We start from the raw sequence: 15,965 nt of genomic DNA, 5'->3' as shown, positions 1-15,965 counted from the left end.
AGGGGTCTTTGGCACAATAAAAGGCTAAGATTACCCTGGCATGAGCATAGACATAAAGATCATTAGAGGACCACTGTGCAGCTTGCAGCAACTGACAGCAGGCACTGTGAGTTTGGAAAACTACAAATTATGGCTCTATAATTGAGTGGAGAGCCGTAAAGAGCAATCAGAAACTTCAGTGTAAGAGGGGGAAAAAAAGATGTTTTTCAGAAATCCTGGAAGGTAAGGATCAGCAGATAGGTGGGGCCCATTTCAGTCTCGTGCTTTGTTACTGGCTACAAAGGCGACGGAATGGCCAACAACTCACTTCCTGTTGACTGAAACTATTGCCTGTCTCCACCCTATTGCTCCCCCTCACCACCTCACCCCCATCAAAGGCGCATAACAACACAGGGGAACCCAAAGCCTACACCCCTTAACCTGCGACCTTCCAAGTTCATGTCCGGAGCTTTCGCCGACACCGCGGGCTCCTTAGCAGCTAAGCGTGCGTGCGCCGGCTCCCTTGCCTCGGGTCAGCACCCCGGGTCTGGGGCCCCTGCAGCAGCCGCACCGAAAAGTTTCATCCACAACCTTAAGTTTGGAAACTATCGTTTGCCCAGCGAAGGGTTCCCACTATTCCTGGCTGGCGGTCTATCTCCTTGCCCGTCTCTCGGGGAGTGTTTCGGTCCGAGACACCAGGACTCTGCTTAGAGGCCTGCTGTTGCCTAAAACCCCAAGCGCGGGCCTCTTTAGGACCCCAGGTTCGAGATCCGAACCCTCCAGTAATAGCCTCAGACTCCGCCCCCTTCACTGCAGCCCGGGCAATACTCGGGCCTAGCTCCTGAGAGCGGCGCCGTTGGCTTACGTAGTAGTACGTGATTGGCCACCGCTCCTTGGCAGGTCGGGATTGGTGGGAGAGGGGCCGACCCCGCCCCTCGCCCCCGCCTCCGGCCCGAGGCCGCACGGGTGTCCTCGCGCTGCTAGTCCGCGCGCAGCCTGGCAGTTTGCCGCTTCCTAGTCCTCCATCCTGCGTCCATGGCCACTGCTGCGACTGAGGAGCCCTTCCCTTTTCACGGTCTCCTGCCGAAGAAGGAGACCGGAGCCGCCTCCTTCCTCTGCCGCTACCCGGAGTATGACGGGCGGGGGGTACTCATCGCCGTCCTGGACACGGGGGTGGACCCGGGGGCTCCGGGCATGCAGGTGAGGCAGCCCCCGAGAGCCCGGGCGTGGGGGCGCGGGCGGCCGGGGACGCGGGTGGGGACACAGCTTCGGAGCCCGGCATGCCAAAGCCCCGCTCTGCGGCCGAGTCCGGGCCTGGGTGGGCAGCACTGGGGTGGGCAGAGGTCAGAGCCGGGCGCTGGAGGGACCGGCGCCCGCCAAGGGTACTAACGGCGCACCGTGCCAGGGTCGCTGGGCGGGCGAGGGCCTGGACCCCAGGTTGGGCCGTGTTCCCGGCCCAACAAAAGCAGCGTGCCCGGCGCGGCTGGCTAGGGGGAGCCTGGGTCCGCCTTTGGCCCCAGGGACCCCCCTTCCTTCTCGCTTCGGCGCTGCCAGGCCGGACCCCCAGAGGCTCCTTCCCTCCACGCCGCCTTCCTCTGCAGACCCCTCGTGCCTAGGACACTGGTCCCTGCCTGACGTTTTTAAAGAGAATTTTACAGCTTTTATCATTGGGGTGGGGTGGGGACACCAGATAGGCAAGTGACATGAGAACTTAATGTTTAGGGATCGGGAGCTTTGGTTTGGGGAAGAATAGTTTGTCTTTAAGCACGAAAGCTGGGTTTCCAGAAGATAACCCAGTCCGCTTCCGGAATTGTTTCCTGTGGTAGTTTTGTGTATTCTATTTTTAAACGATCTTCTGCAGCGTATTTGCTTAGGGTCATTGAATCTTGTGGCTTAGTCTTCGTTTACATAAGGAGAATTCAGTTAGGTTTGGTTTTGGTGAGCCTCTCAGACCTTATGAAATGATGCGACTTTTTTTTTTTTTTTTTAAACCTGAAAGCATAAAACGGTTTTTAAAAATTACTTAGTTTGCCTTAAGCAACTTTAAAATCTGTAGATTCAGGGTATCATACCAGAAGGTAGTTTTTTTTCTTTTTTTTAAAGTATGTTGTCTCTCGTTGAAAGCATTCTGTTTAAAGTCTGTAAAGTTTAACTTTTGTACATTTAGCCCTTTGCTGAAATCCAGTAATAAATTTCACTATTGTTCAGGATCCATCTCCCAGCATCCCTGACTAATCCTACTGTATGCTGATCTCTCGTTGATCAGCCTCGGGCTATCTTATCCTCCTTTCTACACTAAACACTCATCCTCCTCCCCACAATATCGCTTCCCTTCTGGATCCTTTATCGTGCTTTCTGATTATTGAGGTAGCATTTTGGAAGTAACTAGGGGGAGTCTGGCCGAATCTGCTTAGAAACCCCTGAGAATCTTGATTCCTGGTGTGTGTTCTTCAGCACCACTCTGGAGTACTGCACACCTTTGATGAATCAGAAGAGGAGCAGGTACTGAATTCCCTTCCAGTAACTGGCGTTGTATAGTTGTCGTTGTATTAATAGCTTAAAGACTTAAAACAATGGCAGCGATCAACTCATTGAGGCTTTATTACAAAGTAGTAATGCTTTCCATTCTGCTGTGGAGTGTGTTTACTTTTTATAGGATGAGTGGGAGGAAAACAGCTGGGATAAGTGGTTCACCGGTTCTTTTGTCAGGATAATAAGAGGGTCAGAAAAGGTTGGAGAAGTGCTGCTTGGTAGAATTTGTTGGTAGAATTTCCAGATCTGTTTCTCACATTCTTGTGTTTCTCTCTCTAAAGTAACAATAATTTTCACCCCACAGCGTTGTTGTGAAAATTGGTTATAGGAGGACTAATTACATGTGACTTTTTTAAATGCTCAAGAAAAATATTAAACTATTTTCGCAATGATACTTATTTTATTCTTTTTTTATATGTAATTTCAACTTTTATTTTAGATTCAGAAGGTAGAAGTGCAGGTTGGTTACATGGGGATATTGCCTGATGTTGCAGTTTGGGGTGTGATTGATCCTGTCACCCAGGTGTAGTGAGCATAGTACCCAGTAGGTAGTGTTTCAGCCTTATCTCCTCCCCTTCCCTTTGGGATCCCCAGTATCTATTGTTCCTATCTTTGTGTCCATGTGTACCCAGTGTTTAGCTCCCACCATAAGTGAATAGAAGTTTATGCTGGATCTTTCATCACCAACTGTTTGGAGGGTAAATATACGTTAGATATTTGCATGTAATAAATATTCAGATAATAAAATACTGAAATCAAATGAAAGCATAACTCTTTCTCTTTTAACAGCCTTGACTCAGATATTTACCTAAACATAGCCAGTTAAAAGAAATTGGGTAAGGTGGCTTACAAACAGGAGAATTTTTTTTCCTGTACCTTTAACAGATTTGTTTTGTAGATACATGTGTACATCATTAAGATTAGAGGATGGATAGAAATAAAAAGGAAGGAAAGAACGAAATAGGAGGAGGGTGAGGCTGAACTGGCCGTTTGGAAAGCCAGGTGGGGTCTGAGTAAAGGACTAGAGGCACAAGTGAAAACTTGGAAGAACATAGTGAGTTGTCTCAGTCTTTGGTGACTTCCTTGGCCCCAATTCTTTTGTGACAGCTCTGTGGGCATGATAAAGTGGAGGATGGGTGGCATGAGAAGAGTAGTAATTACATAACTGATTTCATATTTCCTCAGCAGGTATTCAGGCACCTACTAGGTGGCTAAGTTTGTGTTAAATGATATAGTCTTGCAAACTGTCACTGTTACAGAGATTGACAGGGGTTATTGGGGGGATGGGGCGGGGATTGGTGGGGAGCACTGGCCAGTAAGAGCTGGGCTGGTCAGGTTTCACAGACCAAATGGAACTTGGACTAGTCCAGAATATATATACACAGTAGCCAGAAGGTCTTCCTTCCACCAGTCTTGTTTCTCTTTGATACATCCTTCACATTTCTAGAGTTATATTCCTTAAAAAACAAACCTTGTATTATACCCCCATTTAAAACAAAGCCATTTTGGAATCTCAATTGCTTTTGTGTAAAAATTAAAAAAAAAATTCAATGGTATATATATGAGGCCGTTTGCCATCCAACTCTGCCCTCCTCACGTAGCCTCAGTTCTCATCATTTCTTATGTCCACAGCCCCTTCATCCCATCTTTCATCTTTTGCCTCTCCTTGACCGTTTCACTCTTTCACTTACCCAGATGTTTCAGGTCTTTTTGCCAATACATGCGTTTGCATGTGGCATTTCATCTTCCATCAGACTTCTACTACCCATCATCTGTAAACTCCTGCTTCATCCTTTTAAGATCCAGGCGGGTCTTGACACAGTTATGTTTTGGGAAATCAACTGATTTAATTCGGTGCCCACCCCACCTCATATTTATGTGTGTGTTTGCCATTGTGTTAGGGCCTGCAGCTTCAGAGGTGAGTAAGGCCCAATCCCTCCTAAGAGTTATTTAGGCTTTTTGTCCCTTTGTTCTTATAGCAATTTGCTCAGATCCCCTTAATAGCACCTGAAATACTTATTTTAGTATTTCTGTTTAGATAACTTTTTCCTGGTTAACTTAAAAATCTTCGAAAGCATCTATCAAAATTGTATGAAATGTGCTTGTAATGTTAAATGTTTTTGTTGAATGGAAAAAATACGTGTGTGCATAATGAAGGAATATAATTTCCTCATGGAGGGAGGTTTGAGGAGGTTTGAGGTTTGAGGGGGTTACAATTCGTTTCATAAAAATCTATTTTTACATGCACTAAAATTTTTATTACCTCTCTTTCAGTTAGCTTTCCTTCATTCCCCCCAAGCTGGGTTTTGTGTTCTTACATGTTTTTATATGCTTGCATAGATAGTGTCCTAACCTCTTTTATTTTATTATTATTATTATTTTTCCCTCAAAGACCCGGTCTCTGTCACCCAGACTGGAGTACAGTGGCACAGCGGCAGGATCACCGCTCATTTCAGCCTCAAACTCCTGGGTTCAAGCAGTCCTCCTGCCTCAGCCTCTGCAGTAGCTGGGACCATAAGCATGTGCCACCACACCCAGCTAATTGTTTTATTTTTTTATAGAGACAGGGTCTCACTGTGTTACCCAGACTGGCCTGACCGCTATTATTTATTGTCCTGTTTTGTGATCATCTCTCTACTTACTTTTCTTTCCAACTGACAATAACCTTTCTGAAAGCAAAGATTGTCTTATTTATATTAATCCTTATAATATCAGAATAAAAGTCACTGGTTAATATTTATTAAATCTTTATTTGCTTAAAAGAATATTTTCAGTATCTTTCCTGAAATTTTAAGTAAATTCATTAGCTTTGTGTTGTTTATGATAGATTGCAAACTTCCCGAGGTTTGTTCTGGTCCTCTCTGCAAACACCCCACCTTTTGTTCTGATCCTCTCTGCACATGTTTGGCGAATCTTCCAACCTTCACTAACTCCTCTACCTTAATGGTTACAGTGGAGACATACACAAAGATTTTTGACATTTTGGGAAAAGCTTTGGGCGATTTCTGTTTCATCCAGCCAACATAGCCCAGTAAGCATTTCCCAGTCTTCCACCCCAGGACCCAGGATTTAGTACTGAAGCTCTACCCATACTAACTGCCCATGCTTGTAGTCCCTCTTTCTCATGTGAAGCCTCCCCATTCTCAGAGATGAGGAATATAGTTCCATTGTTAGCAGTTCACCTTCCTCCTTTCCTTTACTTCTCCGAAAACCCCATGGCAAAATCCTCAGGGGATTTGCCTTTTTAAAACCCTCCTCTGACCCTACATTTCTGTTTTTGTCTTTTTATTTCTAGTGAAGTGGTTTTCTTTATCTAATGTTAAAGTAAGAAATTCATGGATAGAATAATTGCACGTATAATAATTTGTAATGAAAATGTGTGTGTGTGGGAGAGAGATCCTTATAAGCGTGTGGAAATAGGTGACAAATAAGCCATTAAATCCCAATAGACTTTTTTCCTTTGCTCATATATGGATAATGAGGTTTCTAATGAGAGGGATCTGTCTGACCTGTTAGTGCTCTCTTGTTATTCTTGATCTCAAGTCACTCAGGTTTGCCTATTGAGGTGAAGATAGGTGATTTGGGTTCTTAGTCCTACTGTATATCTTTCAAATTTCGTATTTATTTGGGGTACATTTTAAAATAGGTTATTTTCTTATATGATTAGTACATGACCTAGCTAGTTTTAATTTTATAGAGTAGTATCAACTTTGTTTCCATTTTTATTTTGGTAGATTTTCTTACATTTTTCTCTTTTTTAATTATATTTTTGAGACACATAGCCTATCTCTTCAGAATCAGTATCTGAGTTTTATAGTTGTATCATCAGGGTTTGGTATGATTCCCACAGTGATTTTTTTTGAATTATGACTTTGAGCTTTCTGAGTTATTAGAATTCTTATTTGTTACGATTATAGGACAGTTCTCAAGAAGTAAACATCCAACTTGAAAATTACCATACATGAAAATAATAGCTGTGCCTGGGAGGCCTTTATGGCCCCTTCAGCTATCAGGCCCTCAGTTGTTCCATGGCAACAAGATTGAAATGAGATTTGGGGTCCACCAGCCACCCATTTGCTTTGTCTGGTAAAGGAAGAAAAAAAAAAAACGTGTGCCTTTGTTTTCTCCACATCGTGAATTTCCTTCTCCTTCTTTAGGATGTACCTTAATTACAGAGCTTGGAGGATATTGCAGAGGAAATACTTGGTGTTGGTCAGAAAGACCTGGAGCAGCGGACATTAAGCTTTTTCTTAAAGAGTGTGAATTTCCAGGTGGAACTGGAGTCTGAAGACTGGGCTCTTCCACTTTACTGACAGTTTCTATGGTTTTTATGTTTCTGTTTCTTTCTTGAGGATGGTGTCTTTTTTTTTTTTTTTCCTTCAGTCTTTGTGTCTCTGTTTTCTGTCTGATTCCTACTGGTAACTCAGTACATATTCCCGAATGCAACATATTTCCTTTGGAAAGCTAGCCAAGAAAGAGCCCAGAAATTATTTTTCCCACAAAAATGTGTGAAAATATATACTGTTACTTGTAGCAATCATGTTATGGCTCAAATGAAAATTTGTGGACTGGCAAGAAATCAAACCTTTGAAAATCAGTCTTAGTGCTGAGTAACTTATGTCTTGTAATTCAGTAATTAAATATTCATTGAATGCCTGACAAGCACTGCTAGGTAGTGGGTATATGTTGGTGAATAAAGTAGACATGGCTCTTGCCCTCATGGAGCTTTCTATTCTAATAGGGGGAACAGATGAAGATGACCCACCTGTGTGATTAGAAATAGAATTATGTTCTGTAAAGGAAATGAGGTACAATGAGAAAGAATAATCAAGTTTAGGATGGCAGCTACCTAAAGGAGGTCATGGAGGAGGCCTTTCTGCAGGAGGGACTTTAATAGAAAACTGAGAGGATGGAGTCCTGTGGAATGACTGAAGAGATAAAGTATTCTAGGCAGAAGGAAACTGTTTTAAAAAGTCATGAGGCAGGAAAAAGTTTGGCATGTTTCAGGAATTGAAAGGAGGTTGGTGTGGTTAGACTCCTGAGTAACGGGTTGGCAGGGATCAGATGGTGCGAGGCTTTTTATGCAAGTATTCTGAGGGCTCCGTGAATACATCGATGGGCTTAAAGGAGAGGACCGATAAAATACAGCTTGTTTTAATACAGGTTGAGTATCGCAAATTCGAAAGGCTCCAATGAACATGTCCTTTGAGCTTCATGTTGATGATTTTGGAGCATTTGGAATTTTCAGGTTAGGGACTCCGCCTGTGTTACTTTTGGTGGAGCCAAGAGTGGAAACCGAGGGACCGCTTAGGAGGTGATTCACCTCATGGAGGCAAGAGATGGTGGTGGTTTGGAGTGTTAAGATAGTGGTAGTGAAAATGCGATGGATTTGAGCTATCCTCTAGACAAAGAATTAACAGGATTTCCTGTTAGCTTCACTGTGAGGAGTCAACTGAAGTAAAGTATCAGAGGAGGATTGTTAAATTTCCGGGGTGAACAGCTGGGTGTGGGGATTCCTGGGATGGCAAAGCCTGGAGAAAATCAGGTTGGGGGGGGCATGTTAAGCTTGAACTTCATTGTGTTTGAGGTGCTAGTGTGGCATCCAATAATGGTGCCATTTAAAACATTTTTTCCCCCTAAAGCTCTATACTTGTCCAACCCACAGCTCACCATCTTCAGATCTTTTCTCAAATGTTACCGTCTCTGTAAGATCTTCCTTGACCAGTCAAACTTACATTGAAAACTCCACACCACCCATCTCCCTTCCCTGCTTAATTTTTCTGTGTAGTTAATTCTCACCATCTGACATGTTCTTTTTATTTTTTTCCCTAATACCCAGTGTGATAGCACATCTGACATGTTCTTTATTTTACTTTGTTATTAACTGAACTGCTTCCTCACTATAAGATCATCAGAGATTTTTGCGTATGGATCACTGCCATATCCCCAGCACCTAAAATAGGGTGTCGCCTATAGTACATGCTCAGTAAATATTTGTTAACTGAATATATGAAACCACTTGAAGGATTCTGTAGTGTTTCCACAATTAAATTTTCTTACTAGTATTTGTCCAGGCTTTTGGCTTAAAACAATTCAGTTCTCTTTTTTAAGTGAATGCAGATTTTGTATATACACACACACATATATGCGTGGGTTTGCATTGTTTTCTTTAGGAATAAAAACCTAAAATCTACCATTCATATTTTAATTTTCTTAATTTTCAGGTTACAACTGATGGAAAACCAAAAATTGTTGATATCATTGATACAACAGGAAGTGGCGATGTGAATACTGCTACGGAAGTAGAGCCGAAGGATGGTGAAATTGTTGGCCTTTCAGGAAGAGTGCTTAAGGTCAGAGCTTTTGTCTTCTTTTTGAATTTTTTTTTTTTACTCTTGCCTCAAAGCATCTAATGTTTTTACCTTACATTTAGTGATGGGGTATTAGTTATCCATTGCCACATAACAGATTACCTCAAAACCTCCTGGTTTAAAATGACTAATATTTATTACCTTGGAGTTTCTGTGAGTGAGGAATCTGGGTGTGGCTTAATGGGGTTCCTGTAGTTCAGAATCGCCTTGGAGGTTGCAAACGGTTAGCCATGGCTGTGACTTCAGCTGGAGGCTCAGCTTGGGAGAGGAGGGGAAGTTTGTTTCCAAGCCTGGAGGGTCACTGGCAGGCCTTGTCTTCTTGCCATTGGGCCTCTCCACAGTGCTACAATACCTGGCAGCACCTTCCCTGGGGGAGTGAGCCGAGAGAGTCCCCACAATGAAAGCCACAGACTTTTTGTAAAAGTGATCTTGGAAGGGACCACCCGTCACTTGACTATATTCAGCTTATTGGAAGTGAGTTGAGAAATCCAGCACACACTGAAGGGGAAGGGGTTTCACAAGAAGTGAGTCATTGGGGCTGCCTTAGAAGAAGCCATTATTTTGTTGTTTGATGAGGTGCTTAGAATTGGGCTGTATTTTTCAATGAGGTTGCCAAATTTTGTTTTGAATATAAAGGTAGAGAAAGTAACCACATCATAGCTTTGCCTTCATCTTTTATTGTCCCTTCATAGTATTCCCAGTGAACTTGAAGAAATACTTAGGCTATAGTAGCTGTTAACTTAAATGGCCGGCTTTGTCTTTTTTGGTTTTTTTTTTTAAACTTCTTTTTTTCGAGACAGAGTCTTGCTGTGTTGCTCAGGCTAGAGTGCAGTGGTTCTATCTTGGCTCACTGCAACCTCCACCTCCCGGGTTCAAGCAGTTCTCCTGCCTCAGCCTCTCAGGTAGCTGGGATTACACCACATCCAGCTAATTTTTGTATTATTAGTAGAAATAGGGTTTCGCCATTCTGGCCAGGCTGGTCTCGAATTCTAGACCTTGTGATCCGCCTGCCTCAGCCTCTGAAAGTGCTGGGGTTATAGGCGTGAGCCATGGTGCCTGGCCTACCAGCTTTGTCTTATTCTATGTCCTTGGTAGAAAGGCCTGGGTAAGCTAAACATGAAAAATAAGTATAAAACAAGCACAGAGCGGCTCATGAGCTAAGGAACATGAAGGATGGCAATAATTTGTGATCCTGTACTCTATCATTTAAAGCAATAAGCAGAATTAGTTTGGAATATAAAATTATGATTATTTATTTAGCTTTTCCCACCTTTTACCATCTATCTGAATTGTACTTAGGCCTTGTCTTTCAAATAAACTTTTTGTGGCAGCATATTGGTTGTCTGTGCCGTGTAATAAAGTACCATAGACTTAGCAGCCTAAAACCTTGTGTATTTCTGTATTTATTATATCCCTGATTCCATGGGGTAGGAGTCCAGGCATGGCTTTTTGTGGATCTCTGCTCAGGGTCTCACAAGACTGCAGTCAAGGTTAAAGGCTCTGCTGAGGCTCAGGCTTCTTTTCCAAGTTTACATGATTGTTGGAAAAATTCATTTCATTGCAACTGTAAAACTCGTGATAGCTTGCTTCTTCAAGGACAGTAAGAGAATCTCTGACCTTGGTGATGACTCCAGTCTTTCTTTTAAAGAACTCACCTGATTAGTTCAGGCCCACTGAGAATCATCTCCCTTTTGCTTTGCTCAGAGTCCTTAATTACATCTGCAAAATCCCTTCACCTTCTATACATACCATAATGTAATCATGGGAGTGACATCTCATTAGGTCCTGCCTTCACTTAGTGGAGGGACTTGGTTCTTCTTAGAAATCTGGCTGTCATGGGCAGATGGCAGCCATTAATAATCCAGGTTATACTTCCTTTTCCGTGTGTTATGAACTGATTATGTGGGTCCCTACCCCCTGCCACAATTCATACATTGAAGCCCTATCCCTTAGTGTGATGGTATTTGGAGGTTGGGCCTTTGGGAGGTATTTAGGGTTAGATGAGGTTATGAGTATGTGTCCCCTCAGGATAGGATTAGTACCCTTGTAAGAAGAGACACCAGAGAGCTCTCTGTAGAGCAGGCTGTTTCTAGGGCATATGAGGACACAGCAAGAAGGTGGCCTCTGTAAGCCAGGAAGAGGGTTTTCACCTGCCCTCAACCATGCTGGCACCCTGATGCTGAGCTTCCAGCCGCTGGAACTATGAAAAAGTTTCAATTGTCAGAGTCATCCAGTTTATGTTGCCAGTTGAGAATCCCTTATCTGAAACACTTGGGACCGGAAGTGTTTTAGGTTTCAGATTTTGGAATATTTGCATTGTATATACCAGTTGGGCCTCCCTAATCCAAAATCCGAAATGCTGCAAAATCCAGAACTTTCTGAGTGCCAACATGACACTTAAATGGAGCATTTCAGATTTTCGGATTACAAATGCTCAGCCATCTGAATTGCTCTAGAGTTTGGCCCGTCTTCCACCAAGTGAACCTTATTGTTAGAATATGTTTCAAAGGGAAACTTGGGATTCTTGTGAGTTATGGCACTCTGGGAAACTAGAGAGAATTCCCAGTAAGTCCTGCAGGCTTAGAACCGTATAAAATTATTACTCAGTTATTTATTTATTTGTTTATTTATATTAATTTTGAGATGGAGTCTTACTCTGTCGCCCAGGCTGAATACAGTGGTGCAATCTCGGCTCATCTCAACCTCTGCTTCCTGTATTCAAGTGATTCTTCTGCCTCAGCCTCCCGAGTAGCTGGGATTACAGGCATGTGCCACGACACTTGGCCAATTTTTTTTTTTTTTTTGATATTTTTAGTAGAGATGGAGTTTTGCCATGTTGGCCAGGCTCGTCTCAAACTCCTGACCTCAAGTGATCCACCTGCCTCAGCCTCCCAAAGTGCTGGTATTATAAGCATGAGCCACCATGCGTGGTCTCATTTGTTTTTAAATAGCTGTAGTAATCCCTGCTTTAGATAAACCACATGAACTAACAATATCACTAGTGTTCAAAGGTAGAATTATATATGTATCATAAATATTGATATCTATATAAAGTCAAAAAAATTATAAGGTTTGTCTTTTCTCAGCTTGGAGACATATTTCTTTAGCTCTACTATTAAGTATTCTCAGCCCTTCATTGTGGGTTTTTACACTTAATTTTTAATTGTGTTCAGTATGTCTTAATAGTTTAAAAAGACAAATATTTTTACAAGGCTTCTAACAAAAAGAGTTAAATCCCCGTAACACCTCTCCCCTACTGTTTTCTACTTCAGCAGTGCATTGATACATTAAATTCTCTTCAGTTTAAAATAACATGCTAATAGTTTTTATTTCTTGATTTTTTTTTTTTCTAGTCTTAGTCTTTATTTGTAGAATTAATATGTGGAAGAAGAGAGTTTAATTCTCAGGTCCTTTATTTCCAAGACATTTTTTTGCATTTTCTCATAGGTAACTTCCTCTCCATTGTTTTGCTGTTTTTGGTTAATTGCACATTGGACCTCTTGACTTGATCCTCCAGTTTTTTTTTTTGTTTTTTTTTTTTTTTGAGACGGAGTCTCGCGCTGTGTCACCCAGGCTGGAGTGCAGTGGCGCGATCTCGCCTCACTGCAAGCTCCGCCTCCCAGGTTCACGCCATTCTCCTGCCTCAGCCTCCGAGTAGCTGGGACTACAGGCGCCCGCCACCACGCCCGGCTAGTTTTTTGTATTTTTAGTAGAGACGGGGTATCACCATGTTAGCCAGGATGGTCTCGATCTCCTGACCTCGTGATCCACCCGCCTCGGCCTCCCAAAGTGCTGGGATTACAGGCTTGAGCCACCGCGCCCGGCCGATCCTCCAGTTTTTAAATTCTTTTCCACCCTCCTTTTCTTCACTGCCTTTATCTTTTTCCTTCCCGAGAGATTTCCAGCATTTTCTCAACATTGTAACCCTTGTGTGAATTTTTTTAAATTTTGCCTATTTTTAATTGCAAAAGCCCCTTCATGTTCACTGGGAGCATATTTTTGTATCATGTATGCAACATTTTATCTCTGAGATAAAATTTTAACTTATTTCTATTTCATTGTTTCTTCCCTCTGCTTCCTCCTGTTCTCCTTTCTTAGTCTTCTATTCTTTCTCTTCTTTCTCCCTTTTTCTTCACCCTCTCCTTCCTCCTTCTCTGCCTCCTCCTTTTCCTTGTTCTCTGCTTTTTACATTAGATATTTTGTTTAGGTGTCTAATCATTCCTGGCTGTCTTATTTTAGCAAGGTACAAGAAAAAGTGATTGGAAGCTCCTCTGCTTGTGTGGGGTCTTTTGGTGGGTTTCACTGTAGGGTAATGATAACATTTAGGGGGACCTCTGTAATATCAGTATACACTGTTATTTTTTCCACTGGGATGCCCTGTTACCTTAAAGAAGTCCTTAGCTCATTTGACCTGGGGTTTAGGAGAGGAATGAGCAAGAAGTCTGGCCGTAGATATTCAGGTAGCCACACCATGCAAGGGGTCTGGAGTGATGTCATGCAGACTCATTTTTTTTTTTTTTTTTTTTTTTTTTTTTTTTTTTTTTTTTTTTGAGACGGAGTCTCGCTCTGTAGCCCAGGCTGGAGTGCAGTGGCCGGATCTCAGCTCACTGCAAGCTCCGCCTCCCGGGTTCCCGCCATTCTCCTGCCTCAGCCTCCTGAGTAGCTGGGACTACAGGCGCCCGCCACCTCGCCCGGCTAGTTTTTTGTATTTTTTAGTAGAGACGGGGTTTCACCGTGTTAGCCAGGATGGTCTCGATCTCCTGACCTCGTGATCCGCCCATCTCGGCCTCCCAAAGGCAGACTCATTTTTATGTCTCATCCTTCTTGTATTAGTTCCTTTTCACACTGCTATGAAGAACTACCTGAGACTGAGGAATTTATGAAGAAAAGAGGTTTAATTGACTCACAGTCCTACAGGCTTAACAGGAAGCATGACTTGGGAGTCCCAGGAAACTTGCAATCATGGTGGAAGGTGAAGGGGAAACAAGACGTGTTTTCTCATCATGATTGAGTAGGAGAGAGAGCCAGCAAAGGGAGAAGTGCCATGCATTTATTTATTTATTTATTTTTCTTTTCTTTTTTTGAGATGGAGTTTTGCTCTTGTTGCCCAGACTGGAGTGCAATGGCATGATCTTGACTCACTGCAACCTCCGCCTCCCAGGTTCAAGTAGTTCTCCTGCCTCAGCCTCCCAAGTAGTTGGGATTACAGGCGCCTGCCACCACGCCCGGCTAATTTTTGTATTTTTAGTAGAGACAGGGTTTCACCATGTTGGCCAAGCTGGTCTCAAACCCCTGACCTCAGGTGATCCACCTGCCTCAGCCTCCCAAAGTGCTGGGATTGCAAGCGTCAGCCACCGTGCCTGACCCCTATGCATTTTTAAACCATTAGATCTCCTAAGAACTCATCACCATAAGAACAGCGGGGGGAAACCCACCCCAATGATCCAGTCACCTCCCAGCACGTCCCTCCCCTGACAGGAAGGGATTATAATTCCACATGAGATTTGGGTAGAGACACACAGCCAAGACATATCACCTCTTCTTTGCTGTGTTGACAAAGTTGACGTATCAGCTTTTCTCCGGTTCAGCTATGGAGATTGCTTGGTTGGTGAAGTTTGGGCGGGATGTGAGATGAGGCAATGGGAGTGTTCTTACACAAATTTTCCACCAGTCTTCTTAGAACTCTATTCTCCATCCGTCCATAAAGTGTACTCACACACATGTTCAGTTTAATTTTTTTCAGAGATGTGCAGGTGTTTAGATATTTTGCAGTAATCAATAAAAGGAAAAATTATTAATCACTGGGATTCTACTTGCATCTCTGCAACTCTTTGGTACACAGTTTTTAGAAAGCAGCACAATGAAGTCTTCAAGTTTCTTTGATGTAGTCATGCATTTATTTATTTATTTATTTAAGACAGTCTCGCTCTGTCGTCCAGGCTGGAGGGCAGTGTCGTAATCTCAGCTCACTTCAACCTCCGTCTCCTGGGTTCCAGCAATTTTCCTTCCTCAGCCTCCCAAGTAGCTGGGATTATCGGCGCCCGCCACCAAGCCCGGCTAAATTTTTGTATTTTTAGTAGAGATGGGGTTTCACCATCTTGGCCAGGCTGGTCTCGAACTCCTGACATCAGGTGATCCACCCGCTTCGGCCTCCCAAAGTGCTGGGATTACAGACGTAAGCCTTCGCACGCAGCCATCATGCTTTGAAATGAATTGAATGTTTATAGTCTATTTTTTTCACATAGCCCATAAACTGCTAACAGACTTTTTATTTTTCTGTCAGTTTAAGATAACTGTTACGTTCTTTGAACACTTCAGTAACCTCATTCTCTGAGAATGACATTCCTAGGCCTCCTTGAGAAACCAATGGTAAGCTACTTATGGCCTATGATATTCCCATGAGCAGATGAAAGTACGAAAGGGGAATATAACTTTAAAACCTTTTACTATAAAATATACATACATAAAGTACATAAAACACATATATACAGTTTTATGAATAGTACAGCTAACACCATGGTACCCACCCAGATCAAGATAAAGAGTATTGCCGTACATCAGAAACTTCCTGCATCCTCCTACAGCACAGCCTATTTCAACTTTTGTGATAATCATTCCTTTGCTTTTTTGTGTGTAGTTTTACCACATCTGTGTGGCTACATAAAATATATTGTTCAGTTTTGAACTTTACATGAACAGTCTCATTTCATTCATAAAATTTCGTCATACATCGTTTTTCCCTTGGTGTTGTGAGATTTCAGTTTCGTAAGACTTGCCCGTGTTGTCACGGGCAGCAATGATTTATCAGTTTCATTGCTGTGCAGTATGCCATGGTTTGTACCTACCACATTCTATCCATTCTGCTGTGATGTGTGTGTATCCTGTGCACATGTGTGTGGATGTCTCCAGGATGTGTTCTTAGGAGTAGAATTGCTGAATCATGGAGATATGTCACTAGGTCATGCCAAACAGTTTTTCCAGCTGTGTGTTTTTTAATTGGACAGGACATCTCCTTGACCAAGTGTTTGTATTGAAAGACATTTCCAGGCCGGGCACAGTGGCTAACGCCTGTAATCCCAACGC

The 15,965-nt window shown here is 42.8% G+C and overlaps 1 protein-coding gene across 7 annotated transcripts in view; it reads left to right on the top strand.

The window, feature by feature from the left end:
• The first annotated feature begins 925 nt into the window (after positions 1–925).
• LOC105485364 (tripeptidyl peptidase 2) overlaps positions 926–15,965 on the top strand; it is an 84,707-nt gene continuing 69,667 nt past the window's right edge. For 3 of the 7 annotated variants that reach the window (XR_011614615.1, XM_011747656.2, XM_011747655.2), the window contains exons 1-2: positions 928–1,179; positions 8,736–8,864. Coding sequence is in view for 6 of the 7 variants with exons in the window: in XM_011747656.2 (XP_011745958.1) it covers positions 1,015–1,179; positions 8,736–8,864 (294 nt within the window). In the remaining variant the exon portion in view is untranslated. Of the gene's footprint in view, positions 1,180–8,735; positions 8,865–15,965 lie in introns of all 7 variants that reach the window. The other 4 variants (XM_011747660.2, XM_071081070.1, XM_011747657.3 and 1 more) reach the window with 4 other exon arrangements.

Source organism: Macaca nemestrina, chromosome 16 (assembly GCF_043159975.1).
Source record: "Macaca nemestrina isolate mMacNem1 chromosome 16, mMacNem.hap1, whole genome shotgun sequence".
NCBI lineage: Eukaryota > Metazoa > Chordata > Mammalia > Primates > Cercopithecidae > Macaca > Macaca nemestrina.
The sequence above is the reverse complement of the archived record's forward strand: the minus strand, read 5'-3'. Positions and strand labels throughout refer to the sequence as shown.